Source organism: Lepidochelys kempii, chromosome 1 (genome assembly GCF_965140265.1).
Source record: "Lepidochelys kempii isolate rLepKem1 chromosome 1, rLepKem1.hap2, whole genome shotgun sequence".
NCBI lineage: Eukaryota > Metazoa > Chordata > Testudines > Cheloniidae > Lepidochelys > Lepidochelys kempii.
In genome coordinates this window covers 97,667,813-97,693,351 of record NC_133256.1, presented here as the reverse complement: position 1 = coordinate 97,693,351, position 25,539 = coordinate 97,667,813, and the positions used below count along the sequence as shown (strand labels likewise).

The 25,539-nt window shown below is 39.3% G+C and overlaps 1 protein-coding gene across 6 annotated transcripts in view; it reads right to left on the bottom strand.

Moving 5' to 3' along the window:
• The window catches only part of FARP1 (FERM, ARH/RhoGEF and pleckstrin domain protein 1), a 349,582-nt gene that overhangs the window by 279,142 nt on the left and 44,901 nt on the right, over positions 1 to 25,539 (bottom strand). For all 6 annotated transcript variants that reach the window (XM_073348144.1, XM_073348134.1, XM_073348154.1 and 3 more), the window contains exon 2: positions 13,327 to 13,522. In XM_073348144.1, coding sequence (XP_073204245.1) covers positions 13,327 to 13,497 — 171 coding nt within the window. In that variant the 5' untranslated portion in view covers positions 13,498 to 13,522. The remainder of the gene's footprint in view (positions 1 to 13,326; positions 13,523 to 25,539) is intronic.

Sequence of the window (25,539 nt, the reverse complement as noted above, 5' to 3'; positions counted from 1 at the left end):
GACCCATTTCCCTCACCTCAAGAGGTCATTCACTTTGCAGTGTGCCCATCTCTCTTTCAACTTTGATACCATGATGCTGACAGTGCTAAATGTATATAGCAGTCATACAGTAATGAAGTAGCATAACAATGGAGTTAGAAGTAGCAACTTTAACATACTACCCTCTACCCGCTCGTGGTTTTTTCCACTAAGCTTCATGGTTGAATTATCTCCCACGAAACTCTCCATCACATCAACAATTATCTGGTTGGCTAAATCAGAGATATGCAATTTATTTTGTAATGAAATGCAAGGGATACAGATCTGGAATGTCCTGCACAGGTTTACCTTTCCACTGAAATACACTTACCTGTTTAAAGTTATTATTTATCTCATGGAAGAGATTATAAAAAGCAAATACAATGACTGTGTTCTGTTTATGTTAACAGAATAAGATTAAAAAGAAAAGGAATACTTGTGGCACCTTAGAGACTAACCAATTTATTTGAGCATAAGCTTTCGTGAGCTACAGCTCACTTCATCGGATGCATACCGTGGAAACTGCAGCAGACTTTATATATACACAGAGAATATGAAACAATACCTCCTCCCACCCCACTGTCCTGCTGGTAATAGCTTATCTAAAGTGATCATCAGGTGGGCCATTTCCAGCACAACTCCAGGTTTTCTCACCCTCCACCCCCCCACACAAATTCACTCTCCTGCTGGTGATAGCTATTACCAGCAGGACAGTGGGGTGGGAGGAGGTATTGTTTCATATTCTCTGTGTATATATAAAGTCTGCTGCAGTTTCCACGGTATGCATCCGATGAAGTGAGCTGTAGCTCACGAAAGCTTATGCTCAAATAAATTGGTTAGTCTCTAAGGTGCCACAAGTACTCCTTTTCTTTTTGCGAATACAGACTAACACGGCTGCTACTCTGAAACCTGTCAGAATAAGATTAACTACTCTTAATCTTGTCTCCCTCCTTTTTAATGGGCACAGTCCAGCCTGCCTGGTACAAAAGTTTAAAGGCCTAGTTTTTTCACATCTGGCATGGGTCCATGCAGTTTATTTATTTATTTATTTTATTTAAACAAAGGCTTCACTCATGAATCCCTTTCACTTTTTACAAAGGGTGCACTCCTCAAGCACCAATGCTTTTACTTGTTTCTTTTTGCAGCTTTCAGAATTACTAAGAAAAAAACATATTGGGACATAACCAGTAAGTCTGACAAAATGTGGTTTGTTTTTTCTTACTTAAATTTTGGTTTTTAACAGCTGCCGTGGCCTTTAGCAGAGACACATACATACAGCTCCTCTTCCACAGGATATAAAAATATGAATCTACATCAGGGTTTAGTGAACCCTACATACAGAATGCTGAAACTGATTCATGATTTACAATACTTCAGATTTTTAAATTCAGTGCTGACTGACCTCTGTTTATAAAGAGGGCATATGGCTGCACAAACAGTTGCTTGCCAGTGAACAGAAACCCAAAGCTTTTTACCTCAGAGTTACAGGTCATGGACTTGAAAGTGATAGGTCATCTTAAACTGATAACTCTGAACTTCAACTAAACCTGTCAAGGAAAACTGAGAACCCCAACTGGTCTTACCACAAATCCTGACAATTAATGCTTCCCAAAGTCTTCTTGTGGGAGTGAATGTTCTTAAGTTGCTTTGGTAGGAAACTGTTTCCTTTGCTAACTTTCCAGTGCCAAAGTTTGTCCTTAAGGAACATCTAAAAACCTAAAACATTTTCCTATACATATTTTTTGGCAATAGTGAGAATTCAGCACTAGACTAAAAGAGGTCAAGTGAGCATCCTTTTACTGTTTATGAGAACTCTTCTTATTTAAGATTCAGTGTAATACTATAATGCCTTCACATACACAAAGTTATAATCCTTTTTATTTCTCCCAAACAGCACTGATTAAATCCTTTATTTTTTCACTTTTGTTAATCCATGTTGAGACTTCAGAGGATTGAAGATGAATATGGGAACATCATTTACTTAGCTGTGGATATACTGGGTCAGATCCTCTGATGGTGTAAATTGGCTTCAGTGGAGCTATGCTAATTTACATCAGCTGAGGACCTGTCTTATGAATGTTAAGAGTGAAAAGGAGATTTTAACTGAATTTAAAGTGGCTTCAGGTATAACCTGTTTTGTTCTGTCAAAATGTGCTGGCAAGAAAACAAAGATCTTTCTATAACTTTTTAGAAGTATTATGAAGATCTATACAAGTTCTGAATGTAGGACACAAAAATGGGTGCATTCAGAGACAAGACAAAACTGATATGATTTTAAAAAGGGGCTGGAGAAGGGGAGGAATAAATCAGAACACTTATACCAAATAATGACGAAGTGCATGTGAAAAATGCATTAAGAACAGAACAACATCCTGTGCAGGACGAACGGCCCACTGAATACTACCCAATATTTGTCATAAATTCTTCATCCCTCCCCCCCAACACTAACTCTCTCACACACACACACTTTTTCTTCAAGCAGATTATTAAAAATAAATTCAATAAAAAAAGTACAATGTCCCTGGGGTGGAGGAAGAGGGTGAGGAACTTGAGAAAGCCCGATCAGCTGGAGGGAAGACAGGAGAGAGAGGGCTGAGGTACTGATCAACTTAGAAGGGAAGGCAGCAGTGAAAGGAATGGGAAAAACATGCGCCTGCTGCTGCCCCCTTTTCCATTATAAAATTTCACACTGTACTAATATGTGTATCTGCCAGCAGACCACCAAAGGCAAACTGGCACTGAATCATAACCCAACATTTGCTATTTGTACTGTAGCTGTCACATTTGTGCAATTTCTATCAGTCAACGGCTTCTTTTCTGAAGAAAAACTCTTTAGGCTATTTTTGCTGTTTATTGTTTTGCTGGGGTCCTCATATTGAGCTATCTTTTACACACGGTGTGTCTGATATATCATATTTGGTTCAAAAATTAAACTTTTCTAAGAGTAATTTCAATGCACAAGTCTTGCAAAAATCTGTATTTATAGGTTAGGGGACACTTACAGGTATTTTACATGACACTGCTTGTATAAAGCACACCTGGAGAAATTAACCATTGCTTATCTACATGCCAATCATAGCCACGTCAAGAACCCCATTTACTATGTTCCATTTGTAATGCAGACAGCACCTTACAAGTAAGCTGTCAACTTAATTATGCTTCTGACTTGTATTTAACTCTGCACATTGACAGTGTCCCTTTAAGGCTGCTTTTATGGTACAAGAGGGAACACGTTGTTGTAATGAACCTTCCAACACGGTTGTGGTTATACTACTTTTATCAATTTTAAACTGACTAGATTTAATGCAGATGGCATCTCCCTCCTTCAGTAAACTGCAAGTCGTCCATATCATTTGTAGAGTTTGCTGCTGTGTGAGAGGTCTTTACTATACTACAAAACAGAGGGTTCCTATTTTTGCAGCGTAGACAAGGCCCTGACGGACTGAACTCTTCAGCACAGCCAAAAGGCTACTGGATAGCACAGAGGCTTAATGCAGTGCGTCTGGTGAGGTATGAGGAGACCACTAGCAAACTCCAGCTGATAGTTGGAATGGGAGATACTGAATACCTTGCCAGGATCTCAAGATCTGTTTGTTCAGTGCCAAATATGGCTGCCGAGACTGGGGCCAAGCCAGTTCTTCAGTAGAAGGCCAAAACTAGAAAAGTACCAGGGAATGGAACCTGATGGGCTGGGAGGGGCACAGCAGTTGTGGAGTGGGGGCATGGGGAAAAGTAAGTTGCAAAGGTGACAGGCACAGTACCAAGTCAGACACCTCTGCCCTGACCAGGAAAAAATGGCAGCTGAAAGGGCAGGGGCTATAGAAGGGGATGCCAAGAAAGCACTAGAATTTGAAACTGAACAAAAGCTGTTACTTTTGGTGTTCAAAGTATGGCTGAGCTGCTGCCATAGCTATTACTTCTATCATTTCTTACAGGTTATTGTAATGGCCAGTACAGCGTCACTTATGTCCACAACCATTGCAGGTGAGGTTCACAGTGGTGGAACAGCTGACAAACCTGAGGTCCAGGAATAGAAGAAAAAGCAATACAACCTAACCCTGGACATGCAAAGGGAGATGAAAAAGGACTGTTTGGATATTCTAATTGAAAAAAGGAGAAAATGAGGTCCTGTTGTGAAAAGGTAGGACATGGGCTCGGGAACGAGGTAAGGAACGGACACTAGACTATTTTTGGAACAAGAGGGAAATTGACACTTGAGGACAGATAGTGCTAAAGAGAAATTCTCAGTAACGCTACTGTACTCCACTATAAATGAACTGAAAAAGGAAAAGTTGACTTGGTTTGAATAAGTTATAAATGAGTAGCACAATTTTTGTCTTGTTTTGGTGAAGGGCACAGTCTATGAGTGGATTTCTACTCAGTCTGTAATAATGGATGAAGGAGACTGCAGCTGGAACCTGCAGGCTCCATGATAAGGGTTCTTTTGTTATCGACTTGAGAGATATTTTGTTACCAATATTACTGATTCTCATGGGGTACTGAATGGCCAGTCCATTAACTCACTGCTCTTCATAATACAACCACAACCCAAAATTGCTCTGGAAACAACCTTTATGTTCTTGTTCTGAAGCCTGAGTATGGTGGAGTGAGCTTTGACATGCTGGAGCTCTGATAGGAGCTTGTACTCCCACCACACTGTCACACTATTGTAGTAGTTATCTGGCTACATGCTCCATATAGATATCCAACCAGCCAGGGTGGGGGGGATTGCACTGCCCCTTTCTAATCTTCCTCCTACTTCTGTGTTCTGAGACACAGTGCTTCCTGGTGCTACCTGTTTGAGATAATACTCTGATAAAGATCATTAGCTGTTTAACAGCCTGCCGCCTCAGATTACGGAACTCAGGTTTTTCTTCATTTTGAAAAGCATATTAATACGTAAAACAAATGACTAAAAATTCCTGCTTTTCAACAAGGATAATCTAATTCTATTTCAACTAAAATCAGGGCTTACTGAGCCTTTGCTGAAAATTTTCTGTTGGGAATTGTAACTGTTGCATTTCAGGGTTATTAAAAAAAAAAAAGGGTTTCTCTTCTCATAATTCCAGAAGACCCAGCTAGGCTGTTGTGACAATTTGTGAATATTTAAATGCCCTACTTTCATTGGGAATAGTTTAACAGTGATGGCCAAATAATTTCAGGCATGAGAAGAGAATAAAGCCTTAGACTGATGAATAGCTCACATTTGACCTGCTGTTCATTTCCTAAGCTGGACGCATGTGTAATTCACGTAATCATTAAAGCTGATGGAAAAAGCACAAAACAATTGTTTCATATTTTCTGCTTAGCTTTCGTCTAATAAATTTCATATTAACCGAGAAGCTCTAATAGTTATAATCTGTACACTGATGAGAGAGCTGAACATGTAGGATAAAGTAATTACCATGTACCATAAATGTTAAAGAAAAGCATTTCTTTCCCCCAAGGCATTTAGAACCTGGCTGGGTTTAAGAGGGTAACGTAGGTCCTTGTATGATTTTGTTACAAGGCACACGTACATCTGTTACAAGAGCTAGAAAAGCAGAGGGAATGCAAATCCTAGGAGTGCTGGGAATGTGAAGAGTTGGCTCTCTTTGCTAAAGGAGAGGGAGGGAGACTTGAAATGTGTTATTTTCCTCTAACAGACCAGGTTAAAGGAGGCCATTTAATGAACACAATTCTACGATAGGAATCTCAGTACGGAAAAATTTGACCAAGGACCTTGAATTATTTGGGAACTCAATATATCTACTCTGCTCAGAAGAGAAGTGGAATGCTGGAATATTAGCTTATAGTTTAGTTATCCCTTCTGTAAAATGGGAATAATTAACCAACCACCTTTTGTAAAATACTTGAGGTTTGTGGATGAAAAGAACTGAATAATGACAAAATATTGTTAGTTCTTCTCTACTGTAAGTGGACCCATTTTTATACTTTTTATCCTCCCTCCACCTGTGCTATACTTAGTCATTGCTATCAGTTGCTCACTGTCATGGATTCACTGGATCTGGCCTCTGCCCCAGCCTATAACAGTTCCTTAAGTGCGACCCCCTTAGTGTGCCAAGCCCCAAGGATCCATACACTTCCCTAGGGACAGGCCTATGACTTCCAACACTCTGACACTGGGCCTTTGGGCACCAGCAATCCCAGTCTCTCTCTGTGGCTCCCTGCAGCAAATCCAGCCAAGCCAGACTCCTGCGGGAGATTTCTCCTGTACTCCTTCAGGACGCAATATCTCAGTGAGAATCTGAAATGACACTAGGCAGCCTTTTCAAACAAGGTAACAATTTATTGCCACCTGGCATACAGATTGAGAACATCGTTACGTAAGCAGACAGAGGCAAAGGTTGAGATTGAGTTTAGATTGGCCAATGGCAAGCCAGACCTCCCTTGAGGCATGCTTCCTTAGAAGCCATCTTAGCCTCCTCTCTCTGAGTCCCTGGTTCCAGGTTTTTGTGTGCTAGTTTCTGTGAGCTCAGCTCTTAACACAGACACTTGACATCTGTTCACTTTGTTCTCCTACTTGGGTTTTTGGTCTTCTTACCTGCACAGAGATTGGGGAAAGCCTCCTTCCTCTTGGCGGTCAGTCAGTGTGTGAATGTCTGAGCCGTCTGGGGTTTCCACTGTCTCTCTGAATCCTCCATGCTCACGTGTAGACTTTAATAACTGGTTTCCGAACAGGCTGCTCATCTCTTCCCTTTATACTTAGTGCATAGCTATGCAAAGCCCAGAGGGGAAACTGAGGTGCATCCAGGCATCATATAAATATTACCCAAATTCCCACATTCTATTGTAATGCTCACACACAATCTGTCGATAGAGCAAACTCGTGACTAACAGCTGCTAGCAGTGAACAAACAGAGAGAATCATTAACTGAAAACTCATGGCCTGATTTTCAGAGGTGATTAGCACCCTCAACTCTCCCTGAAATTAGCACTTCTGCGCCAACAGTTTGATTTTTTTTTTAAGAAGGTGCAGAAATATAGCATCAGCAAACAGAACTATAACAAATGCCCACTAGATTCCCAGATGCTTCGTATCATAAACGAGTTCTAAGTGTGGAGGAGAATGTCTTTAATCTGTTAATTTGTATTTTCCCCAAATAAAAACAAATAGAAATTGTTCTGGAAAAGTCAGTTGCCAATGTCTTTAATCCAGGTATTTGATTTACTTCAACCTAATATACAAGAAGAAAGCTACCAAAATCCTTTTAAAACCTGTTAAAGATCATCACAGTAACATTTCAATAAATTGTTTGGAAAGAAACTGTGCCTATTTTTTCCAGAAATGTGTTTGCAAGTAAACCACCATGCCAGCTATCTGCAGTAGTAACTCAAGTTGGCTTCATATTAATGATCCACCCTTATCTGTTCAAGTTTTATTGAGATTTTTAGACAGCAAATACCACTCCCTCAAACTATCTGGAATGGAATATTGACTGTTAACAGCAATTAGAGTGCAAGGTATTCTTCTGCACATCTCCTTTATATTTTATTTTCAAAAATTTAAGGTTTTTTTCAGAATTCTGAACAGCTTTTTTTTTTAATCTCAAATATTAACCCATTTCATACATTCGCATTTGCTTTTGTCAAAGATGCAATTTGCATCTACAGAAGAACCCCAGAGTTACGAACACCTGAAGAATGGAAGTTGTTTGTAAATCTGAAATGTTCATAACTCTGAACAAAACATAGCTGTTCTTTCAAAAGTTTATAACTCAACAGTGACCTAATAAAACTTTGAAACTTTACTATGCAGAAGAAAAATGCTGATTTTAACCAATTTAAATGAAACAAGCAACAGTTTCTTTACCTTGTCAATTTAAGAAAAAAAAAACAAAAAAACTTTCCCTTTATTTTTTAGTAGTTTACATTTAATACAGTACTGTACTGTATTTGCTCTTTTTGTTTTTGTATCTAATGGTGCCTGACTGCGTACTTCCAGTTCCAAATGAGGGGTGTGGTTGACCGGTCAGTTCGTAACTCTGGTGTTCATAACAATAAGGTTCTACTGTATATAGAATTGTAGAAGCATATGGCTGCAAGGGACCTAGTTCATCCTCCTGTGCAGGACCAAGTATACTTAACACCATCCCTGGCAGGTGTTTTTCTAAATGGTTTTTAAACCCCTCTAATGATGGAGATTCTACAACCGCCATTAGCAACTTACACCAGTACTTAAGAAAAACTTTCTAACTTTAAGGATAGTTAATATCTAACCTAAATCTTCCTTGCTACAGAGTAACCTGATTACCTCTTCTTCTACCTTCAATGGACATGGAGAATAACTGATCCCCATCCTCTTTAACAGCAGCCCTTAACGTATATGAGGATGTATCAGATCCTCCCTCAGTCCTTTTTTCTCTCAAGACTAAACATGCCCCGTTTTTATTTATTTTTAAACAACATTTCCTCTTCATAGGTCAGGTTTTCTTTAAAAACAAAAAAAAACAAAAAAAACCCACAATCATTTTTGTTGCTCTTCTCTGGACTCTCTTCAGTTTGTCCATATCTGTCTTAAAGTGTGACATCCAAAACTGGACACAGTACTCCAGTTGATGCCTCATCAGTGCCAAGCAGAATAGGACAACTACCTCATCTGTCTTACATACGACCCTCCTGTTAAACGATATTAGCCATTTTCGCAACTGCATCATGTTGTTGTCTTATATTTAATGTCATCCACCATAATTCCCAATCTTCTTCTGCTGTACTACTGCTAGGCAGTTATTCCCCATTTTGTAGTTATGCATTTGATTTTTCCTTCTTAAGTGTAGTACTTTGCACCTGTCTTTACTGAATTTCATCTTTTTTGATATCAGAATAATTCTCCAATTTGTCAAGGTCATTTTGATTTATTATTCTGTCTTCCAAAGCGCAAACCCTCCCAGTTTGGTATCATCTACAAATGTTATAAGCATATTCTCTATTCCATTATCTAAGTCATTAATAAAAAATGTTGAATAGTACTGGACCAGGGACAGAACCATGTGGGACCCCACTATATACATCCTCCCAGTTAGACAGCAAACCATTAATAATTACTCTGAGTACAGTTTTTCAACCACTTGGGCACCCACCTGATCGAGACCACATTTCCTTAGTTTGCTTACGAGAATGTCACATGCAACTATGTCAAAAGTCTTACTAATGTCCAGATATATCATGTCTGCTGCTTCCCCCCATCCCTATCCACTATGTAAACTATTTGATCTTTTTTCTCCTGGGTTTTCATTTAAAAAACAAAACCAAAATATTTATACCGTTCAGAAACCAACAGTTTGAATCAGAGCTAGGAATAGTATAGATCAGGGGTCGGCAAATTTCGGCACGCGGCTTATCAGGGTAATCCGCTGGCAGGCCACGAGACATTTTGTTTACGTTGACCGTCCGCAGGCACGCCCCCCCCCCCCCCCGCAGCTCCCAGTGACCACGGTTCACTGTTCCGGCCAATGGGAGCTCTGGGAAGCAGTGGCCAGCACGTCCCTGTGGCCTGTGCTGCTTCCCACATCTCCCATTGGCTAGGATCGACGAACCGCAGCCACTGGAAGCTGCGGGGGGCCGTGTCTGCAGACGCTCAATGTAAACAAAATATCTCGTGGCCCACTAGCAGATTACCCTGTTGGGCTGCGTGCCTAAGGTTGCCTGGTATAGATTCTACAGCTGCTCTCACAGGGACGAAAAATTAACCTTTACCTTAAAAGAACAAAGAGTCTCTAATGTTTTTCCTTTAAACTATTTTGCTTCTTAAGCATTTGCTTGAAGAGAGGTGTGGGGGAGGGCATAAAGGTTGCATTCTTTTTGCTTTTTTATGGTATATAGAGGAAGTCAGAGAGGTTGAAGGGGAGTGTGCATGTGTTTGGGGAAGGTAGGAATTCTGCATGTTTGTTTTCATTTTTTACCGTAAAACATCAGTAATGTCTTATGTTTCCCTGTTTTGCTTGAGGTCTCTCTCAGGAGAGAGATGTGGATTGGGAACTCTTTCAGCCCTGGGGTGAATCCTGAACACAGATCCTCCTTGCAAAAGCAGGAAAAGATCTCAGTTATTCTACTCCTTTCACAGCCTCCCAATGAATAACTCCAAGCTCTGCTCTGTTGCTCCTCAGCTTTCCATAGCAGCAGCATCAAATGGACATGACTCTTGACAGTTTCACAATTTCCCATATGATTCTGAATAGCAGCACTGAAACTGATCAAAATCTTGTCAGTCTGCTGCTGCTATTGTTGCTTGGCAATGCTATGAACACCACCACTGCTGGAACTGTCATCCTTTGATTCCGGAATTAAACATTGCATCAATTTATGCTCAGTTCAGTTTGGAATGATGTCCTCCAAACCACAAGGCTAGAACCTAATTCTCTTTAAAATGAAAGCTTAAATTTTGTAGAAGTTAGTGGCTTAGGCCTTTCTCACTCACAAGAGGGCTCTCCCACTTGACACTAAAGAGCAAGTGCGGTGGATTTCAAGCTGTGTGTGTACACAGAAGTGTACATGTACTCCATTCTTTTTCTGTGCTTCCATGCTTATAAAAAGTAGTTTATTAAAATGCTGTTAGTTACTTTCCTTTTAAATGCATATTGCATCATTTGGTTAAATTGGGAAGCTTTTTAATTTTAATGGGAAAATGGGTTTCCCAGCAGGAGCAAACATCCCAAACTAGAGAGGTATTAAGATTTTTATCATCATGAAAGGAAACATATAATGAATGTTGTTTACTAAGTTAAAATGTATTGTAAATATTATAAATGATGTAGAGTGGAGTCTAAAATCCATCTGAAATAGTAAAAAGGATTTGGCATGTATGTAGATGGGACTGAAAAATTAATGTGTTCTTGAAGCACGGGAGGAGAATGAAAGCACTGTTTAGAGAGGAGTTGTGGTTGATTATACAGCACTATAATTGTATATAAATTCTTTTAAAGGCAAAAACAAAAAAACCACCACCTTTGACACCTCCTCCAAAGACCTTACAAATAAAGGCCTGCAAAATCTCAAATCCCACTAGCTGCCCTGTGCAAGCATGCCAATAAGGCTCCATGCAAGTGCAGGGGTCTGCCTCAGTGGATGCAGTTGCAAGATCAAAGCCGCAAAATACACCTGTTTTGAAGCAATCTGCACAGAAAGTTGCATGGACCTAGCTCTTCCAAATGTCAGTGAAGCGTAAAGAGCACAGACAGGTCATGCTTCCTAACTGCATGTCTTCTGATACAGCAGTTGGAAAAATATTGGTTTCTAAAATTGCTGGAGGGAAAGCTAGAGTTGTAATAGCTTATTGCATTAGGCTGTTACCCACATTCAACTCTGAAACGTCTTCTGAGAGGAGTTTGATCTCAGGATAATTCTTAGCGAATGCTTATGTGCAACACAAATATGGGGTATGATTTCTCACAACCCATGTCTTTGTTCTGTATGTCAGAGATGCTATCAGTCAGAAGAAGAATGAATTTCTAGAATGATGGTAAAGCTTGCACTATACTTAATGGGGAAAAGCATACATTTAACTAGCTCCTAGGATTTCAAACTATCTCCTTTGGACTGGGATGGGGACTTGAAAAATATTTACTATATTGTGCTTGTCAGATTTTTATAAACCTTCTAAACTGTACACAGGGAATATCAATATAATGAGTTAGACACAGCACATTTCCTAAGATTAGTAATTTACTTTATTTAGCAGATCAGTTCATAAATACTAATGTCAGAGAACATTCCAAAATTAGGAAGAACTGAAACTAAAACACTTCAAAAAACTAATTTAGCAACCAGCTAAAATAGAACAAAAACACCAAAAGCTAAAAAAGGTAGGTGGTTTTCAACAGTATTTCTCTCTCTTTGGGTGAATCATGAAAGTTTCCTGGTCAAATTTCCCACATCTCTAAATCAGGGACAACTATATCATAGCGCTTTTCATAGGGAAATCTCAGTATGTTTCATTAAATTAATAGATTACAATTTTATACACAGGAAATTGAGCCAGAGAAGTTAGGGAAGTTGCCCAAGGCCACATAGCATCTCAGGTTTCAGAGTGGTAGCCGTGTTAGTCTGCATCAGCAAAAAATCCAAGGAGCACTCGTGGCACCTAGAGACTAACAAATGTATTTGGGCATAAGCTTTTGTAGTGATAATCAGGATGGCCCATTTCAAACAGTTGACAAGAAGGTGTGAGTAACAGTAGCGGGGGGCGGGGAGAATTAGCATGGGGAAATAGTTTTTTACTTTGTGTAATGACCCATCCACTCCCAGTCTTTATTCAAGCCTAATTTAATGGTGTCCAGTTTGCAAATTAATTCCAATTCGGCAGTTTCTTGTTGGAGTCTGTTTTTGAAGTTTTTTTGTTGAAGAATTGTGACTTTTAGGTCTGAAATTGAGTGAACTTTTAGGTCTGAAATTGAGTGAATTGAGTTCAATGAGTGAACTTCATTGAGTTGAAGTGTTCCCCGACTGGTTTTTGAATGTTGAGAACAGAACCCAAGTTTCCTTCATACTCACTGAACTATGGTACCTCTGAAAAAATACATACATTCTGGTATGCTTTGTTAACCACAAAAATAATATTTAAGATATTTCACTGTTAAATGCTATAAGCACACAAATCTTCAATGGCCTGTTAAATATCACTGATCACAGAGTTACGTTAACTTTTTTTTGGGTCATTCCGAGTCACATGTAAAGGATGGTTGGTCTTCAAAACAAAACTAGGAACACTTTTCTCTCTCTCTCTCTCTCACACACACACAGTTGTATTTCCACTTAGATAAATTACAAAAATTAATGCATGGAAAGGAAACTTCAGTTATGCCCAGAGAAATCCTTTTCCTTGCATGTGAATGCAATAAAAGGATGTCTTTTACATTGTTATTTTTAGTAGCAATTTAATTCATGAAAAATCTGATACTTGTAGCAGTCACCACTGCTAGAATATAGGAAATAAAACATCATCATTAGAGATCTATAGTTTAGGTGAACAAAGAGCAAGATACACAGCACTATCACCCAGCACTTATGAAAAATACCAGAAGCTTAGAATGTGGAAGAAACCACTGTCACAACATTTTAAAATATGACTGCTTTGAACTGTTTGAAGCTATTCAAACAGACATAACTATGAGAGTAAGGATAGCCATCTGCTACATTGTTTAATGCTACTCTACTGTACAGCCATACAAATAATGGTGGTACAGGAGCAATTGTTTCAATTCAACATGAACCAATTAGCCATCAATGAACCACAGAGTCAGTATTTGGAGATTCAATTCACAAAATACTTTTAAAAATCACTGAATGATCATTTCATTTTCAAACTCTTACCGGAACATCAAAAACTTCCTGGGTATCATCCAGCATCTGGATTTTGACAGAGATAAGTTTTCCTGGAAGTGTCATAGGAAGTTTCTGTCCATGTTCCAACGTACTGATCCCAGCATTTTCCTGAGCTCCTAACCGGGATCCAGCTGTTGGTCTCTGCTCTGTTTCACCCATGTTTCAAAAAACACGTTTCTTAAGTCTGATAGAGGAAGAAGGATAAAGAAAACAGAAAACTCAGTACTAAAGATAGCTGATCAAAGGCATTAGAGTACATACATTTACACTGGAGAATTGCAAAACAATTAACATTTGATGTAACGCTCTACAAGCTAAATCAGTGACACAAAGGGGAACAAAAATACTCAAATCTCATGCTTTAGGATATAAGCTAATCACCTGCAGGGGTCAAGACGACTTTTAGGAATGTATCCCATATACCCCATATTACAGCACTGCACAAGGTACAACTTTCACCCTCTTCTAGAGGCCCACTCTGGAAGCAGGATATATGAGAGAGAGACACAAAAAGCAAAGCTTCAAACAATTATAGCAATTTCTATGGTCTTATGAGCCAGACTGTCGACAGCAACAGCTGCTCTAAGATTTGGATGTTGGTGCTGTCCCAGGGTAAGGTGGTCAAGAACTGTGGGAATCAGATTGCTGTAGCATTAGAACAGTAGCAACGGATCTGAAAAAACAAAATCACCATGGCATAGCCAAGCAAGTGTCAGTTTTGATCTTTCATAGGATCCTGGGAATAGGAGTGAAGACCAAGGAGAAGACCTTGCCACATTACTTTAAAGACACACGTTGCCAGTACCTTCTTGCTCACATAATCCCCCACAGAAATTACAATTTCTTGTTTGCATTTAAGGCAGGTCAACCCCAGTGAACTAGATGTTAAGAGACTTGATATTTGAGTTTCCATTCAACTGCCACACTACTCTACAACAGCACACTTCTAGCATACAAACTGTCCTTTTCTACAAGGACAAGAGCGGTGATGATCTGGGACAGCATGATTTTTCATTACCTTGCATGACTTTGAATTTTCTTATTTAATTCAAGGGTCATTCATTTTATTTGGCAAACCTCACATCATTCTAGAATTTTATTTCACTCTTTTCCTTTGTCTTGTGACATCTAACTGGGTTTCTGATGGAGCCTGCTGCTAATGTCTATTTGTCTAGCTTGGTAATTGCATTTCCATTCCTCATGCCTTTTATATGCTGATCAATGACCATTAACAAGCATGTCACAAACAGGAAGAATGGAAATGTAACTTTACAGCTGAACAAACATGCAGCAGCAACAGAGCCGATCATTCTCCAGATTTTTACTTGGAGCCAAAATGCTGGGGAACTTATGGAAAAAATATCAGAAAGGAACTACAAATGATATATTAGCACAACATATTACCAGTGCCACAAAATATTGAGAAGAAATTGGAATATCAAAATAAAATACCATCAGCTCTGTAAGAACAGATGAGTGGAGTGAAAACAGTTCTGCTCATGCAGAATACTTGTTTTATGCCACATCACTTTTCCAAGTACTTAAAAACACTTAATTTGCAGTGAAGAGGAGATTTTCCTCTTCCCAAATAAACTGTCCACACTGATATTTTCATATGCATAAGGTGGCCTGGTGATCCAACTTCAAAATGCCATTATTAGACACTGCAGTGCCAACTTGCAAATGTGGCAAGTAAGCTGGGTGGGAGGACAGCGCAAGAGTGGGTTATGGGAGAACACAATTCCACCCTTACAACTGAACAGGTACAACTGAGGGGCATATAAGCAAAAAAAAAAAAAAAACTTCAGACAGCACACCTGAAGATCCTGAGATGATTTAGTTGGTGTTGGTCCTGCTTTGAGCAAGGGGTTGGACTAGATGACCTCCTGAGGTCTCTTCCAACCCTAATCATCTATGATTCTATGAAGATGTTCCTATGGGAATATACAGTTTTGTCTGTACAACAAGTTGAGAACTTGTGCAATGGAACACAGAAGGGACAGACCGTGCTAAGTGTCAGTACGGAGATGATGTTAATATATAATTTAACCAAGTGCAAGCCAAATGTTAACATGAGCCAAATCATTTCAAATTTATTTATGACTCAGGAGTGTTCCTCAAAAATAGAGGATCTGAAAGTGTCTCCATGAGACAGGAAATGCAACATTACAGCAAAATATAGAAGGTACAAGCTACCCAAGTGATGCTTCCATTATTACCAGGGTAGATTTTAAATCCTTTACCCACACACACACACACACACACACCATAATGAAGATAACAGGACTACAGTTCTTATGGAAAAAACAATTATTCCGGGGAGAAAATAAAAGTAAAAAACAGCAGCCAACATAGCTCCAGGAGAATCTGCTCAACAACAGGTACTCTGACACCACAGCAATAAGTACAATATAAATTCCTAGATTAGAGAGCTATTATCCTATAAAGGACAAGGGGGAAAATAAATGGACTGTCTACACTATGAAACTAAGTGTTTCTGTCTGGTTATTTAATGTTGCTGAAGCCTAGAGCTAAAGCATTAAATACTTATTATTTCTACTTCAGGGTCCTTGGGTACTACTAATTGGGATCAGGGCCCCATTATGGTAGGTGCTGTACAAACACAACAAAAACAGTCCCTGCCTCAGAGAGCTCACAGTCTAGAATTTGGCTAGTAAGAGAGGTAAATACTAAACAAATTGAGGGAAAGGAGGGGACAAGATAACAGTAGTGACAGGTGCAGTTAGGTATGTTAGTAATCATGCATTTTATCCCAGTTACAAACTGTCACCTTATTCCTGAACACACCTCCCCACCCGCTTAACTTTAAATTAAGCGCATGATTAAGTGTTCACGGGACCAGGGCCTCGGTTTGTTTCCATCCACACATTAAGAACAAAAAGATGTTAAAAACCATGTTTAATCATGTGAATTTATAGTGGTTTAGACAGATACAAAACCAGTTTAAATTTGCAAAGAAAAGATATACAAAGAAAGGTGAAAAGAAAAGAAATGGTGTAAACGTTAAAGAAGATAGTGAACTGTTTAGAGTAGCAAAAAAGGTATAACTAGGAGTAACAAGAAGAATGAAAAATTTCTGCAACAGTAAGAAATCAGATTATCCATTTGAAATAAAGAAAGATACCTTTTCTGAATGTAAGTGTTGTACATTATTTATTGGTTAATTGTTTGCTTTCATACTCAAGTGATATTAAACCTATTTGTACTTAGAAAGTGAAATTTCTAAAAAGTATTGTGCTGATTTATTTTAATAAACCAAACACACATAGACACACACACAAAATGCTTGCTCAAGGACAAAGTGCAATAGTAGATTTATATGTAACTGGAGATTATAGGCATAGCAGTGATGAAAGAGCCCATGATGTAATTCAGACATAATGCATATGGTTAAAAGTCAGTGTAGCGAGTGGCAAATGTTCAAGCCATGCCAAGTGAAGTGACTAAATCAACTATGTTGTCTGGGAAGTGAAGACTAGAGAAAATACAAGTAATCAAAATTCATCTCTTGAGTTGGAGTCACCACTCATCAGGTAGGACAATCCAGACTAAAAATACCCAGACGAGGGATTTACATTTTTTAAAATAAAAAATAAAAACATTCGGAAAGAAGGAGTTGTGAAGGGAAGTCTACAGCAGACCAGCTGTTCTGTTTTAAAGTTTTTTTGTTGTTTGTTTGTTTTTTTTAAATAGTTCCATGATTCTGCTGGTCTTTCACTGTTCCTTATCAAGAAATTGAGAATTTTCAGATGCTCCTATCAAAGAGGGTCAGTTTCCTAATTTTTATCATAACAAAGGCAAACAGAAAAAAAATTAAAGAGCTACTTCAAACCATCAACATCTAGGTCACTAATAAATGTACATGCACCATATTATGTGTTATTCAAAAATTCTCCTCATGTATGCTTATAACTACAAAAAGGTTCCAAAACAAAAAATTTGCATTTCAACACTGACAGAAATCCAGCAGATTTTCATTAGGTTGGTGGACAGGACTGTGGAAAGCAATGAAGTACATGACCGCATTTTTAAAAGAGAAATGTGGGAAAAGCATAAGATTTACCAGAATATTTAGAAACTGAAAGTTAAGAGGATTCTTTTAATGGAGAAATATTTTGAAGGGGGTGGGTGTGATCCTTTGTCACCCAATGTTTCAAATTTGGTTGTCTGACAAGAAAACGTGGTTATCCCAATTTGCAGGCTCTGTTCTCATTCTCTCAATGAAATATTGTTGATGCTTCTATTGCCAACCACATTTCTAAGTGTTCCGTTTATTCTGTTTTGGATTACTGAGCCAGGATGTCATTTTAAGTTGTTTTTAGTGCGTCTGGTTTTCACTTGGTCTTATCCTTTATTTCCCTGCTTTAGTATAAAATCAAATGCCACTCTATTCTGACAGATCACAACCCAAATCATATAGATTCTGGAGTAACAAGCCCTTAACAGCAACAGCTTCAAGCACATAAACCTAGTTTTTCCATAGCTTTATCTCTAAAGACCCAGAAACATTTACCCCTTTGTCATAAATATAAAGGGAAGGGTAAACCCCTTTGAAATCCCTCCTGGCCAAGGGAAAGCTCCTCTCACCTGTAAAGGGTTAAGAAGCTAAAGGTAACCTCGCTGGTACCTGACCAAAATGACCAATGAGGAGACAAGTTACTTTCAAAAGCTGGGAGGAGGGAGAGAAACAAAGGGTCTGTGTGTCTGTCTATATACTGGTTTCTGCCAGGGATAGACCAGGAATGGAGTCTTAGAACTTTTAGTAAGTAATCTAGCTAGGTATGTGTTAGATTAGGATTTCTTTAAATGGCTGAGAAAAGAATTGTGCTGAATAGAATAACTATTTCTGTCTGTGTATCTTTTTTGTAACTTAAGGTTTTGCCTAGAGGGGTTCTCTATGTTTTTGAATCTAATTACCCTGTAAGATATCGACCATCCTGATTTTACAGGGGGGATTTCTTTATTTCTATTTACTTCTATTTTTTATTAGAAGTCTTCTTGTAAGAAAACTGAATGCTTTTTCATTGTTCTCAGATCCAAGGGTTTGGGTCTGTAGTCACCTAGGCAAATTGGTGAGGCTTTTTACCAAACCTTGTCCAGGAAGTGGGGTGCAAGGTTTTGGGAAGTATTTTGGGGGGAAAGACGTGTCCAAACAGCTCTTCCCCAGTAGCCAGTATTAGTTTGGTGGTGGTAGTGGCCAATCCAAGGACAACGGGTGGAATATTTTGTACCTTGGGGAAGTTTTGACCTAAGCTGGTAAAGATAAGCTTAGGAGGGTTTTCATGCAGGTCCCCACATCTGTACCCTAGAGTTCAGAGTAGGGGAGGAACCTTGACACCCTTCAAATTTGTCACCCCAAAGGATAATTTTTCAGACATAAAGGCCAAGATAGTCTCATACTGCTACAATTTCCAGAACCGCACATTCTAGCTTTTACAAAGCTTCAGAGATCCTTTCCTTGAAGAAGAAACAGAGGTCAGCCATGGTGAAAGAATTCACCCAATCACCCTGCCTTGATCTCCTTCAGAATACAATTGTGTTACCTTATACCTTGACTCAATTTTTGCAACGTTTCAAATGGATGATACTCAAATGATAAATTTTTATCATTATCTTTAATGCTCTGCCTTGATTAGCAATCCAGTGCACAGTGCCAAAATAGATCACAGTCATCTCAAAGTCAAATTTGTCTTTCAAAATACACTCAAGCTATTCATTATGGCAATAGTCTATTTTGTGGTCCAGAACAACAAGCACAAAGTATCTTGTCTATACTTACCTTGTATACCATTCTATTATCCTAAATTTACCACTACATCTAAATTCAGGCCAAACAGTTTTAATTTGAGCTCTGTTGTCTTCATTACCACAAGTCTTAAAGCCGTTTACAATTTACCACAAGCTATCCCAGATTCCAAGTCTCCTACTGTACGTTAGCACAGAGTACAAGGATTCCCATCCTACACAAATCTAAAGTCTGCTATCTCTTGCTCAGCTACGTGCCTGCCAGTGAATCCATCAACAAGTGCAATAATAAACAGATTTTTGCATGTGTTTGAGACACTTGCCGAGTGTTGCACTCCATGAGTATTAATATTTTGGTCTGTAAGTTGCAAGGTATTTCAAATTCTCTAAAACTAAAATTATGTTAAATGATTGTGTGATTGGTGTTAAACTGGCAGATTTTTTTGATCCCCTCATGGTATGTTTTTCAGAGCAATCTACAACTGGGAATGTCTTGCAGACACGGACGCATTTTTGCTTCCGTGAATTTCACACGAGTAGCACAGCAGTCATGTACACGTAGAGGAGATTAATTAACATCCTCAAACACAATAACAAGAGGTTTGCCCTTATCAGAAAGCTTCTTGTGCTTTCTGCAAGCTACACAAAACATTTGATTCCAAGGATATTTGACTTTCCCTGAATTCAGAAGAACTTGTCTGTGTTATTCATATTCCTTAGCATATTTTTTTTGCCATGTTATGTACAAATTTACTTGACCTAGAGCTTTCCATGTTACCTGCTGTTGATAGAGGCCATTTGTTGTTTTTAAAGCCTTTTGTTTTGGACTCCCCCACACACACCTGCCCATCCCCAAACAAGCAAAAACATCAGACAAGGGTGATCTTGTGTGTTCTAGATATTTTCCAAATATATAAGTAAGTTAACCAGGTCTGTGAATAGAGTTTTGGATTTGTTGGTGCTTTTTTCAACAAATGCATGGTTTCAATAGGTAGTATGTAAATTAATGACTGAATTTGAAAGTTAAACTTCGTGGTCCTAGAACAGGGGTGGGCAAACTACGGCCTGCGGGCCACATCTGCAGGACTGTCCTGCCTGCCCCTGAGCTCCCGGCCGGGGAGGCTCATCCGCGGCCCCTCCCCCACCGTTCGCGCTCCCCAGCAGCAATGCCGCCGCACGGGCAGCGCACCTTGCGCCCGCCCACCTCCCAGGCTTTCAAAATAAGCCTGTCCTGCCGCTCTGAGCGGCATGGTAAGGGTAAGGAGTGTGGGGGGGGTTGGATAAGGGGCAGGAGGCCCCGGGGGGCAGTCAGGGGACAGGGAGCGGGTGGGGGGGGGTTGGATAGGCTTGGGAGTCCTGGGGAGGGGAGGGGAGGGTTAGGGGACAGGAAGTGGGAGGGGGTGAATAGGGGGTGGGGGCCAGGTTGTTTGGGGAGGCACAGCCTTCCCTACCTGGCCCTCCATACCATTTCGCAACCCCAATGTGGCCCTCGGGCCAAAAAGTTTGCCCATCCCTGTCCTAGAAGCAGAAGTTACATCACAGGCTTGCACCTGCAAACTAAACATGAGGGGCTGATAGTCTACGATTCTGTGAACCCCCAGCCAAGATTGGGAGCCCATTCTTTTCTGCAGTGTGTCATATATACACAGAATCAGCCTCTATTTTGTAGTTCTGTGATTTTTTTTATTAATAATGACTACAAGCCACATATTCTCGCTTCAGACATTGTGTACCAGTATTCAACCCAGCTACTTATTTCTTAAGAACGGGACTATTTCAGAGTTTTTCCCCAACTGCTGTATAGCAGCGGTAAATAATTGTAGCGTATTCTTATGTATGCTTTTGGCGTGTTTTTATCTCATGGGAAATGTCTACATTTTTGGTACTTTGGGCTCGGTATGGCTTTCCATTTCCAGATACTTTCAGAATTCTGCTTAATCTGATTTCCTTCCAGGTTTCATTTCTTTCCTTTCCTCCCCTCTGTAACTTGGCTCCACATAAGGAGTTGTATGGGTGAATGAGCATAGAACATTCCAGCTGGTGCAATAGCTTTATTTATGCAAAGTGACTGCATGAAAGAGCACACAGGAGTTTTGGAAAGAACTTCTAATTGCATCAAAAGAGATCCATATTAATATTGAACTGAAAACCTTCTTTGAGATTTTACCCACTTTCACTCACGCTTTTCACATGACAAACCAAGGGTAGTGTTGGTCACCTAGTTGATCATTAGCTTGGGCTGTGACTGAAAAAATGAGACTAGAAGCTTTAAGTTCTTTTTTTGATCATCTATAGGACTTCAGCAGTAATATAAATCCTTTATAATTCTTGCAATGGTATGATGTGCTTATAACCCCTATGATGCAGTTGTACCCTTATTTTAAAAAAATGCTACAAGCATTCCAAAGTAATCGTCCCAAACCACTACAACTTCCAACAGTGATACTACAGTGTATTTAACCATTCCTGCAGAACACTGTGTGCGTGTGTGTGTTTCACAAGAAACTCCTGTTTTTATTTTCTTGAGGCATCTTTGTTTTTTTTAATTCTATGTTGTCAGCTGCAGTGCATTGTTAAACTTTCATTTTTGCACCTATTATGAGTAAAGAGGCATGAGTATTAGCGCTGCAAGAACATAATACATCTCAAGGAAACAAAATGTAGATATCAGTAAGTTGGAACTTGCCCTAAAACCCAGTTTTCAGATTGGCTGTTGAAACATAAACCCAAAGGGATTAAAGAAGCAGCCAGTACACATCACAGTAAAATAAAAGCTTTCCTCTCCTACAACAATGTAGAAATTTTGTGAACCGTACTGTAAGAACTTGCTCCATTTGAGTAGGGGAGGTGGAGTGGGAGGAAGGCATTTTAAACTTAATACAGGTGCCTTGCCTAGTGACGTGTATAAACAAGAAGATTACAAAGGTGTACATAATTGAATAGTGTATGGTCTATGTTCAGTGTAGAGTGTCTAGGCCAATATTTCAGTCAAATTCTAATCTATGTAATCGAAATAAGTATTTTTATCATGTAGTCCGTCCCCTGTGCTAAAATGTGATAGGGACGCAGAATATATGGACTAGAGCTCGTCTCTGCTGTGAAGTGTCCATATTCTGTAAAGGAAAACAGAAGCTAATGAGCCCTGAACAGTCATTGGGAGAGTCAAGACTGAGCAATTAGAGCAAGTAAACCTTCACTGTATCCAGTAGATGAGACCAACTTTCCTTCCAAGAGTAATTAAAACTACTGTGTTTATACAGTGCCTTCAGTTTGGCTAGGTACATAAACAGTGTGGACTGCCTTGTTCACAGAACTGGTTAGGAACAAAAGTTTGTTTTGTTTTGTTTTTTTCCTTTTCTGCTGTCTGTTGCAGGGCTTTCTCATTACTTTGAGGATTCTTTTCAGAGCAAAACATATAAACATTACTTTATAACACAGGACACAGCTATTATACATAGGATTAATACATGCAGCATCTTACAAACATTCCATAATGTCTAAACACCACATACGTTCTCGTAACTCCAATATCTATCTTAATTAAACTAACACACAGGTTTGCCAGACTGGTTTTCAGCTATGCATTTGTCAGTGTTCAGTGAGGCCTGGGGCCTTGGCATGAGCTGGCATCTGGTCAGCCAGCATCACTGAAGCCTACCAAAAATGTGAAGTCAGTCTAGGCCATGATAATAATGCACAGAGACCCTGACCCAAAGCTTGTGACTAGATTCCCACAAAATTATTTTATTTACATAGTATATATTTTAATAGTAGAATACAAAGCTATACTTTTGGCCAAGAAAGAACTTCCATTATATATTGAAGACCCTACATGTAAAAACAGGGGACTTTAAAGTTTGATAAAACTGTCAAAACAGAATTGAGTGTTTAAGGAAGAATTTTCAGTAAGACATTTTCCAGAAGCCTTGTGTACGCTCAGATAACAAACCTCAAACCTGACATTAGTACTCAACAAGGATTTGTCTGACCCTGTCTGAAGAAATTTGCTTTACATATCACCAAGTTATAACTGTTTAGAAAACAGCTTAAGACACCTTGCATCACAAATACACCAGTATATCAACATGTCATAAAATGTAATTATCTGAATCCGAAAGTACACATTCAATAAAATTCATAAACATGTATGCCTTTATTTTGATCTCTCTTTTTTCCAAAATATCCAGATATTAAGTGTAAAAAACCTAGAGTAAAATTTTCAAAAGCACTTAGGTTCCTAAGTCACCTGCCTCATTGAAAATCAATGGGACTTATGCTCCTAAATTCCTTTTGAAAATAGAATAAAGGCACTTAAGTCATTTAGGTGCTTTTAAAAATTTTAACCCTAACCTTTAATCCTGCATTAGCTTATGATTTTAAATGCTCAGGAGTCAAGAAATTCAAAGTCACAGCTGCTGTGAAAACTACAACTTGGTCCCATTTCATACTCTACATATTTTTAAAGACCTTGAAATTAAGACCGTATACATTAACACAAAATGTTATATTGTGCAAGAGGTTCAATTCACATTTGCTTGTGGAATAGTTTATTTTTAGTTTCCTGCCTTTTGTGCAATCCACATAATTTTAGTCTATAAACACCTCCCCCCCCCACTGAAGCACAGAGAACAGTAAAACAATTTAAAATACATGAAAAGATAGCATGCAAGCTAAAGGAGGACGTGTTTCCTTTTGAGACTTGACTCAACAATTTATCCAGAAATTTAATGGTTTGTGCCTATTTTATAATTCTGTGAATAGCTACTAGGGAAAATTTGAGGCTGGGATACGGATATATTGCTGTAAACAGATCTTTCCTCATTTTATACCTGAGGAAATTATAAGCACTCTACAGCCCATCTAAGACCAGTCTACACTAGAAACCTTTGCCAGTGTAATAATGTCAATTGAGGCATGATATTTTTTAACGTTTATGGCAGCAAAAGCCATAGCTTAGAAGCTTTATATCAGTAAAAAGTACAGCTTATTTGACAGTACAGTTCTGGGAACTGGTAGAAGATAGTAGACTGGCAAAAAGCACATTTCTGCTGGCAGAAGCAGCATTTACACTAGGAGGCTTTGGCGGGACTCTGGTATAGCTATACCCATAGGCCTTTTTCAGCGTAGACTTGACTAGTCCCATAAATGGAGGTTCTTCTCTCCATACACACACTATTGATTCTGTTAAACTTAAAGATGCGATTACTCTTACCCTGAAGAACAAAGAAGGTAAAAGCATAGATAAATATGTGGTATCAACACTATTACAGAGAACAGTAGAATAACCATACCTTCTCTTGTTCTATTTTCTTCTTTCATTCCTTTTTGCAAGCATTACAAAGATGCCAAAGTGGCTTACCAGATCATAGAAATGCAGGACTAGAAGGGACCTTCAGAAGTCATCAAGTCCAGTCTCCTTCACTGAGGCAAGGCCAAGTATATCTACGCCATCACTGACAAGTGTTTGTCCAATCAGTTCTTAAAAACTGCCAATGACGGGAATTCCACAACCTCACTTGGAAGCACATTCCAGTGCTTAACTACTCTTAGAGTATGTCTACACTGCAATGTAAGCCTGCACTCGAGCCTGGGCTCAAGCTTAACCCCCCTTGCGCCTCCACTGCAATTGCAATGCCCCAGGGTCCTTGGCCACTGAGCTCGAGTTAAGCTGGGACCCAGTGTCCGAGCCCCTTTGTTTTGCAGTGTAGATCAGGGGTTCTCAAACTGGGTGTCAGGACCCCTCCGGGGGTCGTGAGGTTATTATGTAGGGGGGTCACGAGCTGTCAGCTTCCACACCAAACCCTGCTTTGCCTCGAGCATTTATAATGGTGTTAAATATATTAAAAAGTCTTTTCAATTCATAAGAGGGGGTCGCACTCAGAGGCTTGCTATGTGAAAGGGGTCACCAGTACAAAAGTTTGCGAATCACTGGTGTAGATGCAGCTCTGCTTGACTCAGGTCCCAGGAGTCAGATGGAAGTATCCTACAATTCCATGGGACAACTTCCTCAGCTCTCTCTATCCCAGCCATCTGCAATCCACTCTATTGAAAATGGAAGCCATGCCCCCTTTGCAAATGGCAGCAGCTCAAGTCAGTGTTAACCCATTCTCTTCTGATCACTGATCTTAACATTTTTGAAGACATATCACATTCCTGTTCCCCGCCCTCCCTGCACCTCCCGTCCTCTTTTCTCAAGACTAAACATACCCAAACTTTTTTTTTTTTTAAACCTCTCCTCATAGGTCAGTTTTTCTAAACCTTGTAACATTTTTGTTGCTCTCCTTTGGACTCTCCAATTTGTTCACATCTCTCCTAAAGTGTGGTGCTCAGAATTGGACACAGTACAGCAGCTGAGGCCTCACCAGTGCCAAACAGAGCTTGACAATTACCTCCCATCTTACATACAGTGGTCCCATTAATACACCCCAAAATATT